Here is a 26,994-nt window from a genome sequence, read left to right on the forward strand (position 1 = left end):
AAAAAGCTGTGTCATTCAAATAGATCATAAATACAATACAAAAACAGTTCAATACTTATATTTAAGTTTTCTCTGCCTCTTATGTTCTTTTTTAACTTATAATTTATATTTAAAATTAAAAATGCCCGCCTTATCGACAGTCCACACAATTTCGTTCAATAGTTTGAACAGCGTATTGTCGCATGCTGATTGGCGAACAAAGTAGTACTTTGAAATTTTAACAAACACTTCAATTTTATTCCACAATTCAGTATCAATACAATTGAGTATGATATGTCTATAGGGTGATTTAAGTTTATTAATAGAACTCTGAGCTGAAAGTTAGATTTGAAATTGTTTCGATTTTTCGCCGGAACAAGTTTCGCGCATGGGCAAATACAATGAACACCGTAAATCCGACCTTGACCTCCACGAGGGAGTTATTTTTGGAAGTTAATTCGAACTTTTCTCTTTGCTCATTTTGTGAAGAATACAGGCGTGAATGTATTTGTTGATTGTATGGGAACCCGACAACAGTCGGTAGATTCTTTAACAGACTCGTTATTTGACATGTCGTCAGAAATCAGCGTTTGAAGTGAGTGATCTTGCGACGGAGCACAGGTTCGTTACAAATGTCTGAAATGTGTATGTGTGCTGTGACTCATAACAGTAGATCTGTAACATATGTGTCAGTAGGTCTATAGAATATGTGTATTTCAGACATTTGTAACGAACCCCTGTTGATCAGTGCAGTGTAACAGACGATATTTCTAATAAATTGCATGAGCGTTAACATTGTTTCCATTGCCGTCATTGGTGATTTCAACCGATGTGCATTTTGTACGATATTGCAGACCTTGGTCTTGTTTTCGTTGTAATAAAAGTGTTTTTTTATTTTATTTTTTATTTTGCACATACATTTACAATGACATTGTCAAATCTCACAATGCCCAGCGATATTTCAGCAGCCGTCATGTTTATTTATATTTGATATTGTAGTTCCGGTCAGTGTTGTATTAATACGCTAAGAATTGTGTCTCGTGATGCATGGTAATTAAAGTCCCATCAACGACACAGCTTTCAAAGAGGCTATATAGTGACAATGCCATGCAAATGTAAATATTATATAATAAGTTCCCCGCTAGGTCAGTATCAGGTAAAACATATGACTGGTGCCCCTTCGTCTCCGTTCATGTTTTGAGTTTTCAATATCGCGAATGCTATATTTTAATAAAATCAATGTGTTATCTCTTCTTGTGTGTTGCAGGTGTTATACGATGACTCAATCCCCCTGCCTTCTATGTCAAGGAACACTCTACTAACACTACTGCTAAAGAGCTTGGCGCCACCTAGTGATGACGAGGTTCAAATGAGAGGGAAACGACAGCGACGTTGTTATTGGTCTGTTGTAACGTGCTTTGGGTAACACCACAAGTCATGTGATAACATCACGGAGGTGACGTCATAAACACAAGTGAAACCTGTAAATACAGAAGAAGTAAACTGCTGACGTTGGCTGTTTGACAGAAAATACAAAAACAAATATCACTGAAAAAATATTTCGCAGGTCGAATACGTGATTGCGTAAGATATTATATGAATCAGATGAAATAGCTTGTTAGAAATATCTATATTTATAAAAATGAAAAGAGCGTGTCGATAGTTCTGTATCTATGTGTCAATACTAACGACAGTAACATGCCAACTGATTCATATTCTGTTCATCCTTTTGATTTGTTCACTATATATAGATGTGTCAATAAAAAGAGCTAACGTCAAATGATTGATTGTGATTTTACCTTTGTTTAAAAGCAAAATCAGATGTGTATAGTAAACAAATTATCTTCATCAACTTCTGAGTAAATCTTAACGGCAACATATTTGTAACGATGTCATATTTTTCCATTGATAATTTAATATCAAAGGTTTAACTGACATAGGCGCGTGTCGGGGCTATCAGATATTCGTGCTGGGAAATGAAATATGATGAAATCAAGACATAGAAAACGTGGGGACTATCAGCTGAACATCGAGACACAGAAAACGTGAGGATTATCAGTTAAACATCGAGACACAGAATACGTGGGGACTATCAGTTAAACATCGAGACACAGAAAACGTGGGGACTATCAGTTAAATATCTAGACACAGACAACGTGGGGACTATCAGTTAAACATCTAGACACAGAAAACGTGGGGATTATCAATTAAACATCGACACACAGAAAACGTGGGGACTTTCAGTTAAATATCTAGACACAGACAACGTGGGGCCTATCAGTTAAACATCTAGACACAGAAAACGTGGGGACTTTCAGTTAAATATCTAGACACAGACAACGTGGGGACTATCAGTTAAACATCTAGACACAGAAAACGTGGGGACTATCCGTTAAACATCTAGATACAACACAGACAACGTGGGGACTAACAGTTAAACATCTAGACACAGAAAACGTGGGGACTATCAGTTAAACATCTAGACACAGAAAACATGGGGACTATCAGTTAAACATCTAGACACAGCTAATGTGGGGACTATAAGTAAAGCACACGTGGGAACTATTAGTTAAACATCTAGACACATTAAACGTTGGGAATATCAGATAAACATCTATACACAGACAACGTGGGGACTATAAGTCAAGCACACGTGGGAACTATTTGTTAAACATCTAGACACCGAAAATTTGGGGACGATGAGTTTAATATTAAAACACGGAACGCGTAGAGACTATCAGGTTAATATTAAAACACGGAACGCGTAGAGACTATCAGTTTTGTATTAAAACACGGAACTCGTAGATAATATCATATTAGTATTAAAACACGGAACGCGTAGAGACTATCAGTTTAGTATTAAAACACGGAACGCGTAGGGAATATCATGTTAGTATTAAAACACGGAAAGCTTAGAGACTATCAGTTTAATATTAAAACACGGAACGCGTAGAGACTATCGGTTTTGTATTAAAACACGGAACGCGAAGAGACTATCAGTTAAGTATTAAAACAAGGAACGCGTAGAGACTATCAGTTTTGTATAAAAACACGGAACGCGTAGAGAATATCAGTTTAATATTAAAACACGAAACGCGTAGAGACTATCAGTTTAATATTAAAACACGGAACGCGTAGAGACTATCTGTTTTGTATTAAAACACGGAACGCGTAGAGACTAGCAGTTTAGTATTAAAACACGGAACGCGTAGAGACTATCGGTTTTGTATTAAAACACGGAACGCGTAGAGACTATCAGTTAAGTATTAAAACAAGGAACGCGTAGACACTATCAGTTTTGTATTAAAACACGGAACGCGTAGAGACTATCAGTTTAGTATTAAAACACGGAACGCGTAGGGAATATCATGTTAATATTAAAACACGGAAAGCGTAGAGACTATCAGTTTAATATTAAAACACGGAACGCGTAGAGACTATCGGCTTTGTATTAAAACACGGAACGCGTAGAGACTATCGGCTTTGTATTAAAACACGGAACGCGTAGAGACTATCAGTATTGTATTAAAACACGGAACGCGTAGAGACTATCAGTATTGTATTAAAACACGGAACGCGTAGAGACTATCAGTTAAGTATTAAAACAAGGAACGCGTAGACACTATCAGTTTTGTATTAAAACACGGAACGCGTAGATACTATCGGTTTTGTATTAAAACACGGAACGCGTAGAGACTATCGGTTTATCAATGATGCACAGAACATAAAAGGACTTTTATTAAAATACTGAGAGCATGTATATTTACAAACGTTTGGTGAGACACAGGAATTATAGTATAACCGAGTGAACGAAGGGTTTTGGGTTGGAGTCGCATCACAGCACTGTGTTGTATCATTGAATAAGATACGTCACTCCGCTTGCTCCAGTCTACTCAGCTGTAAATGAGTACGTGGTTGGGCAGTGCTAGAATTGTTAAAATGCTAGCTGTGAGTGCCAAAATTGCTCCCCAGGGGTTGAGAAAAATATTGGCTGGTTGCAAAGGCCCTATAACCATGGATAATAGTTTGTGAACCGCTTTGAGACGACCTACGAACAAGGTTCTGATAAAGCGGTATATAAAAACCTCGAAGTATTATTATTATAACATCGAGTCAATTGCTAGCTATTGACAGTCATGTCAATGAGATATGCAAACGTCGTTGATGAGAAGGAGTTAATGACAGCCATGGAAATCAACTGTTATGGGAAAGTGAAGTGTGAGGAAGGTCAATGACCTTGACCGACACAACCTGCATGTGAGGAAGGTCAGTGACCTTGACCGACACAACCTGCCTGTGAGGAAGGCCAATGACCTTGACAGAAACAACCTGTCTATGAGGAAGGTCAGTGACCTTGACGGACACAACCTGCTTGCGACATCCAAGCTTACCTTACATTGCGTTCTATACAATTATGATAAATGTACCATTTACCGATGCAATCTTTCCTTACGACACACAGACAACACTTTGAATTCATAACATCACAATACTACAGAAATTCATGAATAAAACAGCTCGCATACAACTTACGCCCAAATATTCAGATGATGATTCATTTGGAAGAAATATTGCCTCTCTGACTTTGAGGCATACAGTCCATGGCAAAATGGATTACATTTATGATGTACAAAACCCGATTAAGTATCTGAATGGACAACCAGATTTTTCTTACGAACATAATTTCATGTATCTCCTCTATACAGAGCTAACAATGATCTAGTACCTCTCCCACGTAGTGAGGGTATATTGTATTACACCATGAAATATTAACCGATCTGGAGCTAATAAATCTGTTAATCCTTTAGATCATTTTGATCTCTTATAATGTTATTTTTCCATTTGTTTCGTATCAACTGTTCCTGTTCTTGACATTTGAAATCATTACCATTGATTTTTTTGAATGAACACACAAGATGGTTCGAAAATTTCCGATGACAAAATTGTTTCTAAAAACTTTGAACAGTTTAACAAAGCCTTTTATAGAACATTAATCTTAATATTTTAAAAGCCCTTGACGAATGAGTTGCGATATTTAACTGAATTCGTTTAAACCATGAGTTATTCACCATACTTGAAGCTTCAATGGCCAAACATGTCCCAGTACATAAATACTGTTTTGTAAAACTAATATCTTCTCAATGATTTTGAAAGAACAATTGACTGCAATTTACAAATCCCACGATATTTCTATGCAATTCTTGTAATTATTCAGACATTTTACACCATCACATCAATTGGTCAGTGTTTGCATTCTTAAGAAGCTTTTTTGAAAAGTAAAGTCCATAAGTACACAAAAACCAACATCACATTAGTTGACTTATTTTTGCATTTCTAAGAAGCTGATTTGAAAATAAGAAGCTAGAAAATGGGATTTTACATACATATGCAATCTTATATTTTCACATTCATATCAATTGAATCACAAAAAGTTTCGAATCACATTTTTGTTCTTTAACCTTGAAATTGAATAAAGAACGAATAACAGTTCCTCAATTACAGTCACGATTATTGTAATATTTCCCTATCCTCAGTAGTAACATACCAGTCTTCAACTAGTATCCGCGTCACCGTTTGTTTACTACTACAGAGCCTGTTCTAGGCATCAGTTTTTTTTTATTGTTTTCATTTATCAATTAAGGTTTGGTTCTTTCTTTAATCTACGATTAAACATTTCACGGTTCCTATCGTGATGTGTTTTCTAGTGAGAGTTGTAATAATTATTTAAAATTATTTAAAACATTATCACTTAATACATTGTACGATCAAAATCGGTTATTGTATTTGCTATATAGGGGGAAGATCTGTTGCTATATAGGGGGAAGATCTGTTTCTAATTAATAGATATCTCCATCTACATGTATATTTGAAATTTTGGTGTACTATATATATTTCAAATATATACTATTAAAAAATAAATGTTTAAGATGTTTATATATAGATATACATTACATTCCAGTTAAAAGCGGGGTTGATTTGCTTATCGGATTTTTTAGTTTTATATTGATATTATTTATTTGTCCTCGAATCTGAAAGTCCATGCGTTATCCAAACAAAAATTCAAAGAGGGTGCTAATTAACGGCACTTAAAGCCAGGTATTTCAGACGCTGATTTTTTTTATGTTTTCTATCTCAAATACCACTAATGAACAATAAATGCACGAAATGGTGCAGTATACATATTTACATCATATGACTTTCCGCATGACTGTTCTTCTTCTTTCGATTAGGTGTTCTTTAATTCGTATTACTTGTGACTATTTGTTAACGCGGGAAGCCAAACCGTATATCAAAGTTCAGCTAAAACAGGCAGCAACACAACTAAAACAAGGAAACATTCTGGTTTGTTTTGCAACTCAAGTTGCTAAGGATACGTCGTAGCTTTATTTCGCAATAAAGAATAACATCCAGCACGCCTGATTCGCACTACATCATAGCTCCTGAAGGGTGGACAATTGTATCTGTAGAGGAGGAAATGTCGATCCGTGCTGAAAGACACCAATTGCGTGTGTTGTACAGAAACACAGTGTCGACTTCGAACAGACAGGAACCACGACAAGGGGGGTTGGACAGAGATACAAAACATTCAACTTTCTTTAATAAACCTTTTGATTTCTTACAAACTAAGGACGATGAACAGTTTCTCTGTTGATTGATTAGACTTTTACATACCTCCACCGTGATTTTCGAAAACTGATTTAATATAAAGAATATGTTGAAATTGATACTGAAAATGCTTTAGAAATACACCCATGGATGTCGATCATTTACAACACTGTTACAGAAAATCACTTTAAAGTATCGGTCATTGACCCAAAGTATTTAAATCTATCTTTGACGAAACTGTGTTTGAAAACAATCTATCAATGTTGCCAATGTTTTGAAATGTTACAAAATCGAACGCTGTTGATCATTGACGACAGTATTAAGATTAACCATTGATCACTTTTGCTCATTGACGACAGTATTAAGGAAAACCATTGATCACTTTTGATCATTGCCGAAATTGTTATAGAAAATCCCCAATCACTGTTAATCATGGATGAAACTGTTATAACAACCGTATACCAATGTTTATCCTTGACCAACCCGTTATATAAATCCAACTATCAACATTGATCACTGGCGAAACTGTTATATATAACAACCCATCAATATTGATCATTGGCGAAACTGTTATATAAAATAACCCATCAATATTGATCATTGACGAAACTGTTATATAAATCCAACTATCAATATTGATTATTTACGTAACTGTTATATATAACAACCAATCAATATTGATTATTGGCAAAACTGTTATATATAACAACCCATCAATATTGATCATTGGCGAAACTGAAATATAAAATAACCCATCAATATTGATCATTGACGAAACTGTTATATAAATCCAACTATCAATATTGATTATTGACGAAACTGTTATATAAATCCAACTATCAATATTGATCATTGACAAAACTGTTATATAAATCCAACTATAAATATTGATCATTGACGAATCAGTTATATACATCCAACTATCAATATTGATCATTGATGTAACTGTTATATATAACAACCCATCAATATTGATCATTGACGAAACTGTTATATAAATCCAAATATCAATATTGATCATTGGCGAAACTGTTATATAAAATAACCCATCAATATTGATCATTGACGAAACTGTTATATACATCCAACTATCAATATTGATCATTGACGAAACCGTTATATATAATAACCCATCAATATTGATCATTGACGGAACTGTTATATAAATCCGACTATCAGTATTTGCTATTGACATAATTTTTATAAGAAACAACCCATCAATATTGTTCATTGACGAAACTGTTATAATTATAAATAAAATTATGAATATTGACCATTGATGAGACTGTTATATAAAACCACCTTGCAATGTTGATCTTTGATGAGACTGTTATATAAAACAAAGACTGTGATTTAAAACCACCTTGCAATGTTGATCATTGATGTTATATTCTAGAAAACAACCTATTCATGTTAACGGCAATGTCACGGAGACAATATTCTCTCCACTTTACACTTTTACGTAATATAACCACGGGCACAATATACGATTCCTGTATTATTTAAAACAAACGTTAAGATGAAGTGCTGCCCAAAATATCTTTGACAATGACGCTGCATATTTTTTCTGTGTTGAATGTACCTTTCCATAGCTACATACCGAAATACAATAGAAAACATCAAAGTACGACGCTAGTGAAATACTTTCGTATTACAGTTTGACTATTCCCGCATGGCTGCGACGTCCTAACCTCGATGGTGAATGTTAGTGCTGAGTAAAGCAAGCACAATCATTTAAAGATTAAATACACTCAATCGACTTCGCTTCACATATGTTATGTATTCTATCAATTCAAACATGTGTTTCAAAAAAAAACATAACTGTTAAAAAAGCATTTTTATGTAAGTTGGTAAATATAAGTCGCAGTGATATATCGGTAAGTCTGCATTTTTATCTAGACACAGATTTGAAGGAAACAGAAAACCGTCTGTGTAATTATTTGGATCCTCATACAGACCCTTATCACATCTACCCATACTTGTTATTTCAAAGATGGTTTACAGGTAGCTATTCCAGATTGATTTTGTTTAATTTGGTGTTTATGTTCACTTATATATTCACATTGGTCCCAATAAGTGAGATGAGTATCAATTATAAAGAGTATATCACGTCTATGAGCGGGAAATCCAGATATGCTATCATCGGGAATTCGACCTGTCGAACTGAAATGAAATAAACCCAATTATATATCTTTCTGTTCGCTATCCTCCAATAACCCACCAATCATCTCGTCGCCATGGTAACTGCAGTAAATTTAATTAAAAAACATCAGAGCTAACTACCATGTTTTACATGTAATGCCTATTCCAGGCCATTTAAAATGAAAACATACAGAGTCAATGATAGAAAATAAGAGCGCTTTACTTTAGTTTTAAACAATATATAGTTTACCAATGGTTTAATCCGATTAAATATCTGCTTGTTCTCTCCTAATTGTTCCGCTAAAAAGCAAACGATGCGAGTAGTTTTGTTTGGAGTAAAATCGGAAACTAATTACCATTGAATGTATCGTACATTACAACCAACCCACTGGCAGTAGTTAATGGTACAGGATGGCATGCTTGTTTGATGTGCATTTTATACATTACAAACTTTTGACTACATTCCATTACACATTATCGTTTAATGACCTGACTCAATACGACTGGTCGAGCGATAAAACATTGCAGACAACAAAATCAGAAATCAGTGTACTGATACGTTTAATTCAATCGTGCATTTTATCATGGTTGGATTCCACTTGACATAAAAAAAAAAAACGGCATTAATCCTCAAATTAAGAATTTAATGATTATCTTCGATTTTGCATATCCCATTACATTTATGTAGCATGCACGTCCGTGAGGAATTAAGTCTGGGTGTTTGTTACTCATGTTACACTGTTAGTGTACCTAATTGCAATTCCCTCTCGGTAAGTAACCTAGTTATCTTATTAAAGCTGCTTTTTATGCAAACATTTGTCAAGTTGTTAAACGGGAAAAAAGCGGAATATTGTCCTAGTTCTCTTGTCCATCGTTGATGTGTTTGGGTAGATTAACATATGCTGTTACCTCATAATTTGTTTATTGATCTTAAATAAGAGGAATCATGCACGCTGGTAAAAGTCAACAAGTTGGGTCCTCTCGTCCCGATGAAAGTCAATATTTCCAATATTGTGTCCGAAGTCACCAAAGTCTTTACTATCAATAAACGTTTTGCTTCTTGATTCGACAGACAATACACTATAAACACTGCGAAACGTAATGTTTATACGAGATAATTATTTCAATCAATAAAAACATCAATCTTTCGACACCGCTCGTCAATATATGAAATCAACATCTGACAGCTTTACAAACATTATTTCAAATCAATTTCGCGGTTAGTTCAGCGGAACATTCGGATGGTATATATTTGCAATACTGAGTACGGTTAGGAGGTAGTTGAAAGTTGGAAATAATACATGTACGCGTATGATCTATCGTCTATTACACCACGTCTGCGATGTGACGGCACATTGGTTAATAACCATGCACTATTGGACGATATGCCATGCTAGTGCATATAATATTTTCCAACTGACCAACGCTCTTCAAAACACCTCTCCTTGCAATTTTAAACAAATGAGCTGCGGGCATGGTTTCCTTTGTTGTGAATAAGGGTACACGTATTTAAGGTTGTATGTGGGTTCTTTTTCACGATTAGCTTGCGGATCTCTAGATCTATTTATAGCCTGTTAAGGTCACAGTCAGATGTTCCACTGAACTTATTATGTAGCGTTTGTAAATCTGTCAAATGACGATTTCGTGTGTTGACGAGCGGCTGACTGATTACACATCCGGTATGAAGCCGGACGTCAGTATTATCGTCTGTGGACCAAACGGTGACTGAAAAAGACATATCCTTTCCATATATATCTCGGTAAAATAGACTAATTAGGACATCTGGCCACAGTGTCAGAACTGATAAACACGCGCAGATTGTTGTGAAATTATGACATGTAGGCATCACGTGACAAATGTAAGCGCACATAAAAGAACATCCTAATTTAAATAATAACTAGATAATCCATGTCACCTTGCTTATCATTGGCATATGGAAGTTGAGGTAGACACAACAAAAAGGACTTTCATTACCTTTTTCTTAGTAGAATAGATATAGTCAACATAAGTTTGTATATTATGTTGGAAAATATAACTCGAGATTTGAAACTACAAAAGTGTATTGGAAAAATAACCAGCTAAATTCACAAGCGGCCTTCTTCAGTTACTTTTTACCAACCGTCGTTATATATTCAACCATAATCCACGCACATGCGTTGATTATTCTTAAAAAAGATAGGGTTATTTACTAATGAAATGGATTGGTATTGCGCAGACGTGGTAAAATGTGCTACTGAAAGATACATCACAATTTTTAATCTACAATAAAAAATTAAAAAAATAATTCGAACTGATTTATTTGTCAAAGCGGAAGTTTTCAAACATGGTTAAGAGTGAACAAACCATAGGTTGCTGTGAGACCCCAGGAAGTAAACTGATCAACTGCTCCAAACAAATGAGGTGAAATATCAGTCCGCCTTTTACTGAACGAGATCGGGTTGTCTTTACCTCTGGTTATGATTCGGTAACATCCGAACCTCGACTTGTGCCTCAGTTGTGATTCTGTTACAGAGTCATACCCCAGACTGATGAGATAACCCGATCTCGCTTGCTCTAGGTAATATATTATATCTATCCCGACATACAAAGTCACGTACAAAGTCACGTACATGTCCTGTTTCTCTTTACCCAGCAACCTCATCACCTTTTCATACTTAACCCCTCTTTACGTCTAAAATATTGGATGTTCATATAACATCGTCATTACCGCCAGGTCTATGTACACCCTGTATAGAGCGTCTGCAAAAAATAAGCATTTCTAAACATTTTACAAAAATGTTTAAACAAATTAAGGGGTTCATTGCATTTAAGTACCAGAACATCTGTTGTGTATATCGATATACATATGGCGAAATCCGATATATGAAAGAAGATAAAAACAAGTTATTAATACATAAATTTAACTAATTGAAGGTAAATCTATAAAATACCATTTTTGCAATTGAGAACATATTTTACTGCCATGATTTGTCAACATTACTGCTTTATTGTCTAGCTACTAAATGGTCAAACGTGTGCCAGTGTTACCGTCATGGACCACAGGCCCTACTGTGCAACTGAGTTACACAAAAGGTTTCAGAAGTCGCACCTAGGGATCGGGAACACGGCATGTGGTATGCTATAACCACTATATTGGAATTACATTTCATACATTGGAGTGCCGTATCTCATTAAAGTAAATATATTATCGACGAAATAGGATCGCTCCATTACAATTATCGCTATAATTCATATCGCGTTACTTAGGAGAGGGATATACAAATTGATGTTTATGTTTATGATGTAAATCAAACATAGATATGTGATACCATCGTTTCCGGTTTGTATAACGTTCATTAGGCGATGGGCTTTTACGACGGAGTACCTGAACTGTTGTCATACATTGGAACTACCATAGACGATAACTTTCTAATTCTGGAAAGCAATTAAGTAGCCTACATTTATGTCTGTCGAGGGAAATAAAATTATCACAGCATGGCCATTTTGGATATTCATCCACATATTAAAATGATGGTCACTGGACGCCATAACTTCCCGCAATATTTGCTCTTCGGCAATTATAAAACACGAAAACCAAATGTAATATTTTTCCGGATCAAATATATTTTATCACAGACGCGGACTCAGTTTGTCACCATTTAGGCGTGAAGGGAATCTTTTTAATAATTTCGCACGCGTACCATGGCTAACATTTGACGATTACGTTTAAATACCCAGGATATTTCTCCTTGTTTAATATGAGACAATAATTAGATTAATTCACACTAAATCAACAATATTTGTCGATTTGTCATTGCAGCCTCCGGTATAAACGACAGGCATCAATAGGTTTTAATTTCATACGTCGTCATTCAAATGCAATATGAGAAAAATAACGAAGGACCGTACATGTAGTTTGCGTGAAGTCTGAATATTATATTGTGTTTTTTTTTTATTTATATAGATGTTATCGCAATACCTGCACTGTCAATATGCAAACATGTATTTTTTGCATCAAAACATAATGTGACAGTATTACGTCTGTTCACTGTACACGATACACCGACCTATTTATTTCACCTTTAACACATCGTAGGGTTACAATTGGTGTTTCTGAATAAACGTCCTACACGGTGGCATGGAAGTAGTAGTATACAATTGTCATGCTAATTTGTCTGGAATTTTTATATGTTACGACGGCACGAGTGACGATTTGACATCATACAAAGAACATCAAAGTAACGAGAACATGGTATAAATATCACACTGAAGTTAGGAAGTATCGGCATCAATAACACTCTAATGTTACGGCAATCTAACAGTATAAACCAATGCTAAGGATATGACGATTTGACATCATTAAATTGATACTGTACGGGATGAATTATTCTTGAAGGAGACATTCCAGACATTAAGTACTCAAGTATCTAGAAAGCTTAAACTAATTTGAAATTACATTATTGTTATTGTTATCAATTGGCTTGTACCATTCAATTTTTACGGATATGAACATATATTGTCGTTGCTGATATTTCCTGAAAGTCCGACTGTACGACGATTGTATCTTCGTAACCGATATTAATGAGCTCAGTGGGGAACTAATGTCATGATATCAGCAGGGTACATGACAATGATTTATACATTACTGTATATTCAATTCACATGTGACCTCATTATGATACATAATGATGCTTTACACAATGTAAACCGGCTACAGTAATACCTTAGTACAGGCTCAGTTCACATTGAACGCACTACAATGGGAACCAAGGGCTTTCAAACATAGACATTCTCTTAATAGGGGTTACTGCACGAGCAAGTTTGAATAAACTTTCTCTGAATTGTGGAAACAAAATTGTCAAATAGAACTATCCTTAAAAGATCCAAAATCAAAACGCATTTTTGGAGTCAAAACACACTGACAATGGTCCATTAAACGCCCTGAAAAGTGGAAAGAAAAAGCAAATACAGCATAAACCCCACCAAGAGAAGGTGGTAAAAAGGACTTCCGGAATTGTAATTAATTTCTACACCAATTGTGGAACCCGTCTAGATGTTTACCATCAAATCTAGAATTGTGTGTACGTTATAAACGCTGAAAGACATGGTTAACATGTCTGTAATCGAGATAGGATTGTTATAGATGGAAACGGGATGGTACTGTGGACAAAATTGGTACCCCTGATTACTTTACAGATATGCGGCATAGCAAATATACTTATGTAATTAATGATAATAATAATTCGAGGTTCATATATACCGCTTCATCACAACCTAGTTCGTAGGTCGTCTCAAAGCGGTTCACAAATCATTATCCATGATTAAACGGCCTTTGCAACCAGCCAATATCTTTCTCAACTCCTTTGGGAGCATACGACTGGTGCTACCATTTCGGCGCTCACAGCTAGCATTCAACAATTCTAGCACTGCCCAACCACGTACTCATTTACAGCTGAGTTGACTCGAACAAGCGGAGTAATGTATCTTGCTCAAGGATACAACACGGTGCCGTGACGAGACACGAGCCCGTAACCCTTCAGTCACGCGACCGCACTACCTAGACATTAGGACCTTCCAGTGTCAATTACCAAGTGTGCTTATCGCAAAATCGGGGTTCAGAATCTTCTACACTACCTAGACATTAGGACCTTCCAGTGTCAATTACCAAGTGTGGTTATCGCAAAATCGGGGTTCAGAATCTTCTACACTAGCTAGACATGGGGACATTACAGTGCTAGCTGAATTTCGTGCGTACCCGAAATCGGGGTCAATAAACATCTGATATACATAGACATTTTGACATTTAAGTGGTAGATTTGAGGTATTTTTTCTTGCATTTTCCATTTGAATGAAAAGTGATGCTACTTCAAATTTTCTCTATCGTTTTTCATACGATAAAAAACGGTTAATGCTTATAGGTGAGAATTGGATCATTACATGCAGACAATACTATTTACTTATAGTATTGTACCTAATTAACATAAAAGAAAGTGACATGGGCAGTGGCACCACGCTGGCTGTCCGTGTTACAGGAATATCACACTTAACTCGACGTTGGCGTGACCCAACGTCAACAAAAAATGACATCAGCAACACACATCAATTGTTTTTAATGAAAGACCATCCTTTTACCAATGTATTTGATCGCTGTCACTTCCTTCGTGTGGGAGACAACATAGAATGTCAGATGAGAGCTTTAACAGATAAATGTCCATAAATACCAATTTGTTTAATATCGTTATTCGTATAAGCATTCTGTGTATTGCTGTTTGGATGAGGGAGCATGCTTTTATACTTTCTTGGTTCCTTCTCTCGTCGGTTAGGTTGTCCTGGCTTTTACACTAAATTGAATGAAAACTACAGAAACAAAAAAATCTTCATATAAGTAACATCGCAGACGTTACAGCTGAAACACCTCGACAACAATATCGCAAGAATATAAATTTTCAAAATAAGTATGGCTCTAGCTCAGCGTCTGTGTGTTCGTTAGTTTGGTTGGTTGTCGGACTGTTTGATGGCATATGGACAAAACAACACGGTGAAATGTGACCTTGACAAAATAGAATACATGTTCACGTGTGAAAATGTAGAATATTTAAAGCTATATGGTTGTGCTGTATAGTACAGATTATAGTATAGCAATAAATATAGAATTGACATTGAAACTGTACCAAAAATCTTTATATCGCTGAAACATTATTATATGTCCCAAGTGATAACTTTAAATAGGCGTGTTCAACCAAAATATGGTTATAAATTGTCGATCACATTCATGTACGTCTTTGCTTATTGCAGAGTTATCTTCTCTTGTGAGCAGGTATTGATTGTTACGTCATTGGTTTGTGTGAGAAATTTACGCCGTTTTCACAAACATTGATGACGTTCCTCTCACAAACAAATGACGTAAAAATCAATCCCTGATCGCAAGAGCGGTTAACTCTGCAATACGCAAAGACGGAATAGCGTGTTCGCCAGAGGACAACTTTCTCTCGGTGGTGCATTGTACTTTTTGCAGAACTGACATAAGGTTTAATTGGTTGTTTTAATTTTCATTTGAAAGTTTAAAATCGTAATAAGGTCATTTAATAATTGTGTTAATAAGTTGATCATTTAATCAAACTCACTTATCCCGAAATGACCGGTAGTTCAAATTTAAGGTCAGGCTAGCGAATATTTAAATTCTGTTAATTTGCCGTACAGCGATCCGAACGAGAAATTTTAATACTTTTTAGTTTAAAAAATTAATACATTTATGTTTCATTCTCTGGATAGTCCGGGGAAGGGTGGATGGAGGGTGGTATATTAATAATTGAGAACAGGAAAGTACAAACCATACTTGTAACATACAAACCTTACTTGTAATATACAAACCTTACTTGTAATATACAAACCTTACTTGTAATATACAAACCTTATTTGTAATATACAAACCTTATTTGTAATATACAAACCTTACTTGTAATATACAAACCATACTTGTAATATACAAACCTTATTTGTAATATACAAACCTTACTTGTAATATACAAACCATACTTGTAATATACAAACCTTATTTGTAATATACAAACCTTACTTGTAATATACAAACCATACTTGTAATATACAAACCTTATTTGTAATATACAAACCTTACTTGTAATATACAAACCATACTTGTAATATACAAACCTTATTTGTAATATACAAACCTTACTTGTAATATACAAACCATACTTGTAATATACAAACCTTATTTGTAATATACAAACCTTACTTGTAATATACAAACCATACTTGTAATATACAAACCTTATTTGTAATATACAAACCTTACTTGTAATATACAAACCATACTTGTAATATACAAACCTTATTTGTAATATACAAACCTTACTTGTAATATACAAACCATACTTGTAATATACAAACCTTATTTGTAATATACAAACCTTATTTGTAATATACAAACCTTACTTGTAATGTACACACCATACTTGTAATATACATTTTTTTGTACAAACCTAATTTGTAATATACAAACCTTACTTGTAATAAATAAACAAACCTTACTTGTAATATACAAACCATACTTGTAATATAAAAACACCTTACTTGTAATATACAAACCTTATTTGCAATATACAAACCTTACTTGTAATATAAAAACTTTACTTGTAATAAACAAACTTTACTTGTAATAAATATAAAAACCTTGCTTGTAATATACAAAACCTACTTGTAATATAAAAACACCCTACTTGTAATATACAAACCTTACTTGCAATATACAAACCTTACTTGTAATATACAAACCTTATTTGAAATATAAAAACACCTTACTTGTAATATACAAACCTGACTTGCAATATACAAACCTTATTTATAATATACAAACCTTACTTGAAATATACAAAACCTACTTGTAATATACAAACCTTACTTGTAATATACAAACCTTACTTGTAATAAATATGCAAACCTTATTTGCAATATACAAACCTTACTTGTAATATTCAATCCTTACTTGAAAACAACAAACCCTACTTGTAATATGCAAACCTTACTTGTAATATACAAACCTTACTTGTAATATACAAACCTAACGTGTAATATACAAACCTTATTTGTAATATAAAAACACCTTACTTGTAATATAAAAACCTTACTTGTTATGTATATACAAACCTTAATTGTAATATACAAACCTTAATTGTAATATACAAACCTAATTTGTATTATACAAACCTAATTTGTATTATACAAACCTTACTTGTAATAAATATACAAACCTTACTTGTAATAAATATACAAACTTTACTTGTTATATACAAACATTGTTTGTAATATAAAAACACATAATTTATAATATACAAACCTTGCTTGAAATATGCAAACCTTATTTGTAATATACAAACCTTACTTAAAATAAATATTCAACCCTTACTTGTAATATACAAACCATACTTGTTATATACAAACCTTACTTGTAATATACAAACCTTACTTGTAATATTCAATCCTTACTTGTAATATACAAACCTTACCTATCATATACAATCTTTGCTTGTAATAAAATTAACCAGTAATCCTTTCTTGGTTTTTTTCGACAGTAGTTATGATCAATATCGGCTTCCACCTTGTCGGCTACTATTATCCCCGATAAGTCGTAGACGACCGACACAGCTAGCTGTACTCCGTTCTTAACTGTGCAGCCCCATGTGTGTGTCCAAGGCTCATCTTTCTAGGGGTTGTTGCAATGGTACATTGTCATGGCTGTATGTCTGATATTTGTCCAAGTAGCACTAACGGGTTTCCATAAAATTGGTATGGGAGGGTGTCTGCCACGTTGTGGAATAGCTTACCATCTGCTATTAGAAAGTCAAATACCCTGGCCAAATTCAAGAAAGACATCAAAACCCACATGTTCACGTCTGTATTTTAGAGTCTCTGCAAAGATGTCATGTAAATATCGCCCTTTATTTGCTTAAATGTATAAAAGAGATTGTAAGCCTTTGTTTTTGTTTCACAATTATAACTATAACTTTTACCCATATATGTTGTAAAGCGCTATAGAGTCATTTTACAAATTAAATAGGTAGCTATATAAATGTTGTATATTATTAGTAGTATCATTATAACTGTGTGACATGTAAGAGAAAGCGTATAATCCCCAGGCAACATCATCTAAAGTAGAGTACCCCTAGGACTGCTCCGGGAGTATTGAGTTTGGGCCAATGTACTTTGGATATGATTGTGATTAAATCCGTACAGCGTTAGTGTTATACTACACCAGTAAAGATCGCGTAATATTATAAATGGGAACATTTATCTGTCTGTAATAAAGATATTGTGAAAATCAATCAACATAATGGGAGTTGAATGACAAGTCAGGCAAGGAAATGTTAATATCAGGGGACACTGAGAGGGACCAAGGGGGTAGTAAAAAACCCGCTAGATACTGACAGCATGAGTTCTGATTCACTATACAAATTTGTTAGCTGTTTAAACATATGAACAATGAATGGTGTAAAACGAAGAACGAACAAAAGGACAAGTGGATACCGAAGTGTTTACCAAACCATACCTCGAACTAAAACTCGATAAAACTAGTACAAGATATGAACAAAGATCACTTTACGAATCATTGAAAATACACAGAATACATGTATAAAGCTACTTATACTTATTTGTATCACACAACTCTGTCTTAAATAAGGTATACAAGTAGCTATTACTTCAGAATGAAACGAAAATCAATAACTCCAGGTAGTTTGCTGTAACAATAAAACTATGGAGATTAAGACATGACTGTGAACTGAGACAACATTCCGTATGCTCATATTGACATACATTTTAGTTGAAATGCAAAGATGATTTGAAATCCTGCTTATTTTATTAAGATTTCCAACTTTCCTTTTCGATTTCTTACTTATTAACTAGAGTTATCTTTCTTTGTTCGTATCACACGGTATGAGGACCCGTATCTGTTTGTCTTTTTAGTTTGTTGCTTCTTGAAATAAGACAAATTAAAATAGAAATGAGTCTGTACTTACATAACAACTATTTATCCATCGGTTTTGAGCTGAAGACCGTTGCATCCATCTTCAGATAGTTAATACATGATACCCTTTACGATGTATTGGGGAACGAGGATATCCCGCACGCGAAAATCACTGAAAACGTTCCAATCAGCAACCGTGGAATCAGGAGACAGTATATTGTTGAACTATTACAGTACAGTGTCACGACGATATGATGACACAACAGAATCAGTAGCTTACCCCTCCAGAATATTTCCTCTCATATTACTAATCCAAGGGTCGCCATGACATCTCAGTTTAATAGAACAGGGAAATAAGTCTAGTTGTATAGAACAGGGAAATAAGTGTAGTTGTATAGAACAGGGAAATAAGTCTAGTTGTATAGAACAGGGAAATAAGTCTAGTTGTATAGAACAGGTAAGCGTCTTCTGCTTCATCGACAACACCTGCCATGTAAATCTAGGTAAAATCATTGTAATGCCTTGTCCTTATAATATAACGAGAACCAGAGTAGTGCCAGGCAAACTAAGCAGTTTGTACTCGGAAGCATAGACCTTAATATCACACAAAGAAATAGCGTACCTCTTAACTAAATTATGATAGCGATCATATAATTTGACTTCTAGTATTCATCACCCATGATTTTTCCGTTTCCTATATTTCCTGTCTTTTCTTATCTACCATCTCATCCTGGCGTTGTCTCCCTAGTTATCCGTTCTCATATGGCCCTGACTGTTGTGTCTCCCTAGTCACCCGTTCTCAGATGGCCCTGACTGTTGTGTCTCCCTAGGCATCCGTTCTCAGATGGCCCTGACTGGTGTGTTTCCCTAAGCAACCGTTCTCAGATGACCCTGACTGTTGTGTCTCCCTAGGCACTCATTCTCAGATGGCCCTGACTGTTGTGTCTCCCTAGGCACCCGTTCTCAGATTGGCCCTGACTGTTGTGTCTCCCTAGGCACCCGGTCTCAGATGGTCCAGGCTGTTGTGTCTCCCTATGCATCCGTTCTCAGATGACCCTGATTGTTGTGTCTCCCTAGTTACCCGTTCTCATATAGCCCTGACTGTTGTGTCTCCCTAGGCAACCGTTCTCAGATGACCCTGACTGTTGTGTCTCCCTAGTTACCCGTTCTCATATAGCCCTGACTGTTGTGTCTCCCTAGGCAACCGTTCTCAGATTACCCTGACTGTTGTGTCTCCCTCGGCACCCGTTCTCAGATGGCCCTGACGGTTGTGTCTCCCTAGGCACCACACCGATTCTAAGATGACCCTGACTGTTGTGTCTACCTAGGCTCCCGTTCTCAGATAGCCCTGACTGTTGTGTCTCCCTAGGCTCCCGTTCTCAGATAGCCCTGACTATTGTGTCTACCTAGGCTCCCGTTCTCAGATGACCCTGACTGTTGTGTCTACCTAGGCTCCCGTTCTCAGATGACCCTGTCTGTTGTGTCTCCATAGGCATCCGTTCTCAGATGACCCTAACTGTTGTGTCTCCCTAGGCACTCGTTTTCAGATGGCCCTGATTGTTGTGTCTCCCTAGCCACACGTTCTCAGATAACCCTGACTGTTGTGTCTCCCTCGGCAACCGTTCTCAGATAACCCTGATTGTTGTGTCTCCCAAGGCACCCGTTCTTAGATGACCCCGGCTGTTGTGTCTCCCTAGGTACCCGTTCTCAGATAACCCCGGCTATTGTGTCTCCCTAGGCACCTGTTCTCAGATTACCCCGGATGTTGTGTCTCCCTAGGCACCCGTTCTCAGATAACCCTGATTGTTGTGTCTCCCAAGGCACCCGTTCTTAGATGAGCCCGGCTGTTATGTCTCCCTAGGTACCCGTTCTCAGATAACCCCGGCTATTGTGTCTCCCTCGGCACCTGTTCTCAGATTACCCCGGATGTTGTGTCTCCCTAGGCAACCGTTCTCAGATAACCCTGATTGTTATGTCTCCCTAGGCACCCGTTCTCAGATGACCCTAGCTGTTGGGTCTCCCTAGGCACCCGTTATCAAATGGCCCTGACTGTTGTTAGTACGCTAAACACCTTAAAATGGAGCAAATCAACAACCTAAAGCTGAAGAGAAAGCTGCTGGTAGTTTAACATGATGACACTATGATGTTTCCGTAACCGACATCGCGACAGGCGTGTCCAGTGTAGTTTAGATTGTTGATGACGTATTTGATATGATGATCGGCAACACGTGTGATACATAAACCGCTAACCAAACCAGTTATTTGTGGCATCCTTTTTGTTTCTAAGGTTCTGTTTTGATGTTTCCTCTGTCCCTGGTTGTGTTGTATATCCGTTAAACATTTATTTCATTTTGTTATAATGTAATGCTGCTACATATATATTCTGCAGTCACATATTCTTCAAAATGTGACCACCATGCTAGTTTACTAAATTGTGTTTTTAATTTATTACGTTTAGTAGGTGTCTGCTGTTCTTTACATAAGAAAAAACTCGTGAAATAATTATCGTTACCTTATTCAGTCAAAGCCTTTTTCATTCATCTCCCGTACAGAGGCAATTACAGAGAAAATAGTCCTCTTTTGATGTTTTATTTTGTTCGCTGTATATATTTCCTACAATCCGTCATAATTAAAAAGATGGATCTGCGGACTTTATAATCAAGTATTACTTTGTTTAATGAAGCGAAGTAGTAAACATACATGTGTATGCATAATTTTCAGAGTGTCAAGAAATTTCTGTTAAATTTAATTTAATTTATATACTCGGTAATAGATTGAATACTATTTTTCCATTAAGGAATCGTACGTACTTTGAAGATTCCTTTCGACGGATTTTGTAAATTAATATTTCATGTCACAAAGCATCTTGTTTAAATTTCGTTCAGAAGTAAGAAGACGAATATACGTTATGACAAGCAAGATGATATCAAACCGTAAACGAAAGAGTAATTCAAACTTAGAATTGACAAAGCAAGTCAAAATACGATCAAAGTAAAGTTTAACAATGATACGATGGAAAAGTACGAAGATAATAATGCCAGGTGTTACTGAAGAGAAAAAGTCGTCTGATTCATCGACAAAACCGCCATGCTTATTTAGGTGTGCATTTCTCGCATATATAATATTTTGCCAGTGTGAACATAATAGCATTAAAAACATTTGCCTCCCTGGAAGCCTGGGTTGTTATGTTGTCCGTCCGGCGTCTATTCAGAAAATCGTTATATCCTTGAATATCGAATCAATTGCAACATAACAACATCGTAGTATGGGGAAACTATATGTCATTATCAAGAAAGGGAAAGTTCATGATCGGATACCCGAAATCGTCCTATTTTCGTACAACTTAGTAGGAAGCTGTACATGTTGGTCATGCTGTAGGTAATAATCTAATGAAGATAATATACATCATTTATATAGCGCCCTATATACTTTGCAAAATTACTCAAAGGTGCTCAAATACATGAATAACATGATAAAACAAGGTATTCAAATCAGCACTTAACAATAGGTTAAGGTTGAAATAAGAGTAGGATGTATAAGAATTTAATAGTGTCCTCGATTTCAAATTCAGAAGTATATCCGATCGATGTAGTTAATACAATTTTATATTCGTAAAGACCACGAATATCATCGGTATATTTGAAAGTGAAGGCGAAGGACTAGGCAAGGGCTTGTCAGTCGTCCTGACAAATGCTTTGATTAATTCAGTCTAATGTGAAAACAAAGCAAGCTTGCAGATAAAGGGCTACCTTTTATTCCAATTGGTATATATTACTTAACAAAGATACCATCCACTCTCAAACATGCGTTGTCATCTCCGGTATTTCATTTTTTTTCGTTGTTGTGTTTTTAACGAAATGTGGTCAGAGCAAGTTCAAAACTATATATTTGTATCACAGTTTGTCACGGGGAAATAGTTCTCTGAAAAAAGGGCGTTCCTACGGTTTTACATGAGAAATGATAGCAAACGGACTGGAGAGGAGGATTTCTTTAAGTTCAAAGTTAAATATTGAAGGTATTGAAGGGAGATCCGACTGTTCTCACTAAATACCCCATTAATGAAAATATAAAGTCGCGTTTAATACCTATTTCTTGATTTATGGCAACAAGAATGTGATCGAATATGTCCAAAATGTCTCAAACCAAATTTATATATGCCATTATTGGTTCGGTAAATTGATTAAGCAAATTCAGATTGTCTACCGCACCATGACTTCTTTAAGACGTTGAATAACTAGATAAGCAATACACGATCGTCTTGTACACGGAGTAGTTAATATACAACAGACTTTGTTACCACACCACATGCACGATAATTTTAGAGTTATTCCTCTTAGATCGCTTCTGTTAAAAAATATTCTGGACAAAACATCATGTTTAAAATTTTCAGGTAATCCTTTCTCGTTTCGTTGTATTTTTTTGTAACGATATTATAAATCGGGACCTAGCTGGGGAAATCCATGAGCATTTTTTTTTTACAAATGTTTACATGAACAAATGGACCTAGATATTTGCCTCTCATCTGTTGAAATATCTACCACTTTCCTTTCTATCCAGAATTGATCAATGATTTATTCATATACGTCGACTTAAAATATCCACGGTGATTGAATAGCACAGATAGACAGCACGACATAATTTTTACAAACTTTCCATCATGACAGATGTGTATAACAATCATATAATTTCAACTGGTTGACGGTAGGAATTAGGATGTAATTATTTTCTCTTGGGTATGAGAAACGCCAATAGGTGGCGCTAATGGTGGTATTTGCACGTGCAGATGGCACACGTGTATTTTTGTTTCATTTTTAAATGGGGTTATTATATTGAGATTGATTGGTTAGGAGTTATATGTTTGTGTGTGAGATGTACATTATTGTGTATTTGTGTTTATTAATCATGACGATTGTAAATAAACATCGGTCAGTGCTTATGTCGCTGGGAAATACAGTTTTGTATTCGTGTTGCTATCCTATTGGATACTATAGAAGAGAAATCCTATTACGTTGATTAATTACCATACTATCTATAAATAACATGAACCAAATACAATGTATTCATAATAAGATGCTGTGAAAACACATGTTATACTACAGGAGTAATATAAGGCTAGTTTGCTGCATTAGTGGTCTTTTTGTCAATTCACTCAGGACATATGAAATAATTTCTCGTGCAATCAGGCATAGCATGTCATATGTCGTAAATACAAAGACAGAGTGTTCCCTTTGATTTCAGTTAAGATAGATTAACATATATATCACATCTGTTATCAGTTTGTTAATATATGTAAAGTAAGAAGACCCTGACCTGGTTTGGTAATAGAAAATATCGATCAAATTAATATATACATGTTAGTTAAAGATTTGATACATTGTAGCTATATGTCAGAAACGTTTATTGTACTGTCAAAAGTATATATATCTATAAATATCGACACTGTTCACTCGAGATGTGGAGTCAATGAAGTGATAATTTTGCAAGAATTCAAAATTTCTTCTAATCAATCTTGAACATCCTCTCCTCAAAAACTGTTCCCACTTTTAAAACTTTTGACTTTTTCAGTCTTTACACTGCCATATCACATATGAAAATAAAGAAACGCTTTTTGCTTTCTTATAATGAGAGTTTGCATTTCTTAGAAAGATAAACGATGCTTCAGTAAAAGTTAGTTAATTGTTTTGGTGCATATTTTGTTTAAAAGGTAGAGCAAGGGCACAAATGACCTTGATGACAAAATTGTGTGAATAATTGAGTTCCTGGTTGTCAACATCTCTATTGAGTTCCTGGTTGTCAACATCTCTATTGAGTTCCTTGTTATCAATATCTCTATTGAATTCCTTGTTGTCAACATCTCTATTCAGTTCCTTGTTGTCAACATCTCTATTGAATTCCTTAATGTAAACATCTCTATTGAGTTCCTGGTTGTCAACATCTCTATTGAGTTCCTTGTTGTCAACATCTCTATTGCGTTCCTTATTGTCAACATCTCTATTGCGTTCCTTGTTGTAAACATCTCTATTGAATTCCTTGTTGTCAACATATCTATTGAATTCCTTGTTGTCAATATCTCTATTGAGTTCCTGGTTGTCAACATCTCTATTGCGTTCCTTGTTGTAAACATCTCTATTGAATTCCTTGTTGTCAACATCTCTACTCAGTTCCTTGTTGTCAACATCTCTATTGAATTCCTTAATGTAAACATCTCTATTGAGTTCCTGGTTGTCAACATCTCTATTGCGTTCCTTGTTGTCAACATCTCTATTGCGTTCCTTGTTGTCAACCTATCTATTGAATTCATTGTTGTCAATATCTCTATTGAGTTCCTGGTTGTCAACATCTCTATTGCGTTCCTTGTTGTCAACATCTCTATTGCGTTCCTTGTTGTCAACATCTCTATTGCGTTCCTTGTTGTCAACATCTCTATTGAATTCCTTGTTGTCAACATCTCTATTGAATTCCTTGTTGTCAACATCTCTATTGAGTTCCTGGTTGTCAACATATCTATTGCGTTCCTTGTTGTCAACATCTCTATTGAATTCCTTGTTGTCAACATATCTATTGAATTCCTTGTTGTCAATATCTCTATTGAGTTCCTGGTTGTCAACATATCTATTGCGTTCCTTGTTGTCAACATCTCTATTGATTTCCTTGTTGTCAACATCTCTATTGAGTTTCTGGTTGTCAACATCTCTATTGCGTTCCTTGTTGTCAACATCTCTATTGCGTTCCTTGTTGTCAACATCTCTATTGCGTTCCTTGTTGTCAACATCTCTATTGAATTCCATGTTGTCAACATCTCTATTGAGTTCCTGGTTGTCAACATCTCTATTGAGTTCCTGGTTGTCAACATCTCTATTGAATTCCTTGTTATCAATATCTCTATTGAATTCCTTGTTGTCAACATGTCTATTCAGTTCCTTGTTGTCAACATCTCTATTGAATTCCTTAATGTCAACATCTCTATTGAGTTCCTTGTTGTCAACATCTCTATTGCGTTCCTTGTTGTCAACATCTCTATTGCATTCCATGTTGTCAACATCTCTATTGAGTTCCTGGTTGTCAACATCTCTATTGAGTTCCTGGTTGTCAACATCTCTATTGAATTCCTTGTTATCAATATCTCTATTGAATTCCTTGTTGTCAACATGTCTATTCAGTTCCTTGTTGTCAACATCTCTATTGAATTCCTTAATGTCAACATCTCTATTGAGTTCCTTGTTGTCAACATCTCTATTGCGTTCCTTGTTGTCAACATCTTTATTGAATTCCTTGTTGTCAATATATCTATTACGTTCCTTGTTGTCAACATCTCTATTAAATTTCTTGTTTTCAACATCTCTATTGAATTCCTGGTTGTCAACATTTCTTATTGAGTTCCTTAATGTCAACATCTCTTTTGAATTCCTTGTTGTCAACATTTCTATTGAATTCCTGGTTGTCAACATTTCTATTGAGTTCCTTAATGTCAATATCTCTTTTGAATTCCTTGTTGTCAACATTTCTATTGAGTTCCTCAATGTCAACATCTCTATTGAATTCCTTGTTGACGATATCTTTCTTTATTTCTGTTATAACCATCGTCGGAAACCCACGTTTGATTGTAGAAGCGGTCAATAAACCCTGATACAGTCGGACATGGGTTTCTACTGACAAACTGCATTCCTATGAGACAATGCTATACCCCTCTTCCTGTCCTCGTGTTTTTGTTTAGCATATACCCTCCTGATCCTGAAATAAAGGACACTACAGACTCTGTTCCTTCGGCTGCTTCCCTCGTTCTTTACTGACACCATGACCAACAC

At 35.4% G+C, this 26,994-nt stretch overlaps 1 protein-coding gene and 1 long non-coding RNA gene across 2 annotated transcripts in view; one reads left to right on the forward strand and one right to left on the reverse strand.

Moving 5' to 3' along the window:
- The window catches only part of LOC110442942, a 43,040-nt gene extending 41,281 nt beyond the window's left edge, over positions 1–1,759 (forward strand). The window contains exon 2 of the long non-coding RNA XR_002462055.1: positions 1,247–1,759. This is a non-coding gene — a long non-coding RNA (uncharacterized LOC110442942). The remainder of the gene's footprint in view (positions 1–1,246) is intronic.
- Positions 1,760–24,861: 23,102 nt separating this feature from the next.
- On the reverse strand, positions 24,862–26,610 carry LOC110442935 (WD repeat-containing protein 24 homolog). The gene is made up of 2 exons (XM_021486825.1): positions 25,555–26,610; positions 24,862–25,473 (listed from the first exon to the last, which is right to left on the reverse strand). The coding sequence occupies exons 1-2, from the start codon at positions 26,608–26,610 to the stop codon at positions 24,862–24,864; spliced, it is 1,668 nt and encodes a 555-aa protein (XP_021342500.1).
- Positions 26,611–26,994: the final 384 nt, after the last annotated feature.

The sequence above is a fragment of the Mizuhopecten yessoensis genome, unplaced genomic scaffold, assembly GCF_002113885.1.
Source record: "Mizuhopecten yessoensis strain PY_sf001 unplaced genomic scaffold, ASM211388v2 scaffold716313, whole genome shotgun sequence".
Classification (NCBI taxonomy): domain Eukaryota; kingdom Metazoa; phylum Mollusca; class Bivalvia; order Pectinida; family Pectinidae; genus Mizuhopecten; species Mizuhopecten yessoensis.

What these genes read in the sequence shown, in the direction of transcription:
- LOC110442935 (XM_021486825.1), bottom strand. Translation starts at nt 26,610, where the DNA reads ATGTTGACAACAAGGAATTCAAAAGAGATGTTGACATTAAGGAACTCA. An exon ending in ACAAGGAACGCAATAGAGAT is followed by an intron (nt 25,474 to 25,554) that starts GTTGACAACAAG and finishes TTCAATAGATAG; the next exon opens with GTTGACAACAAGGAACGCAA.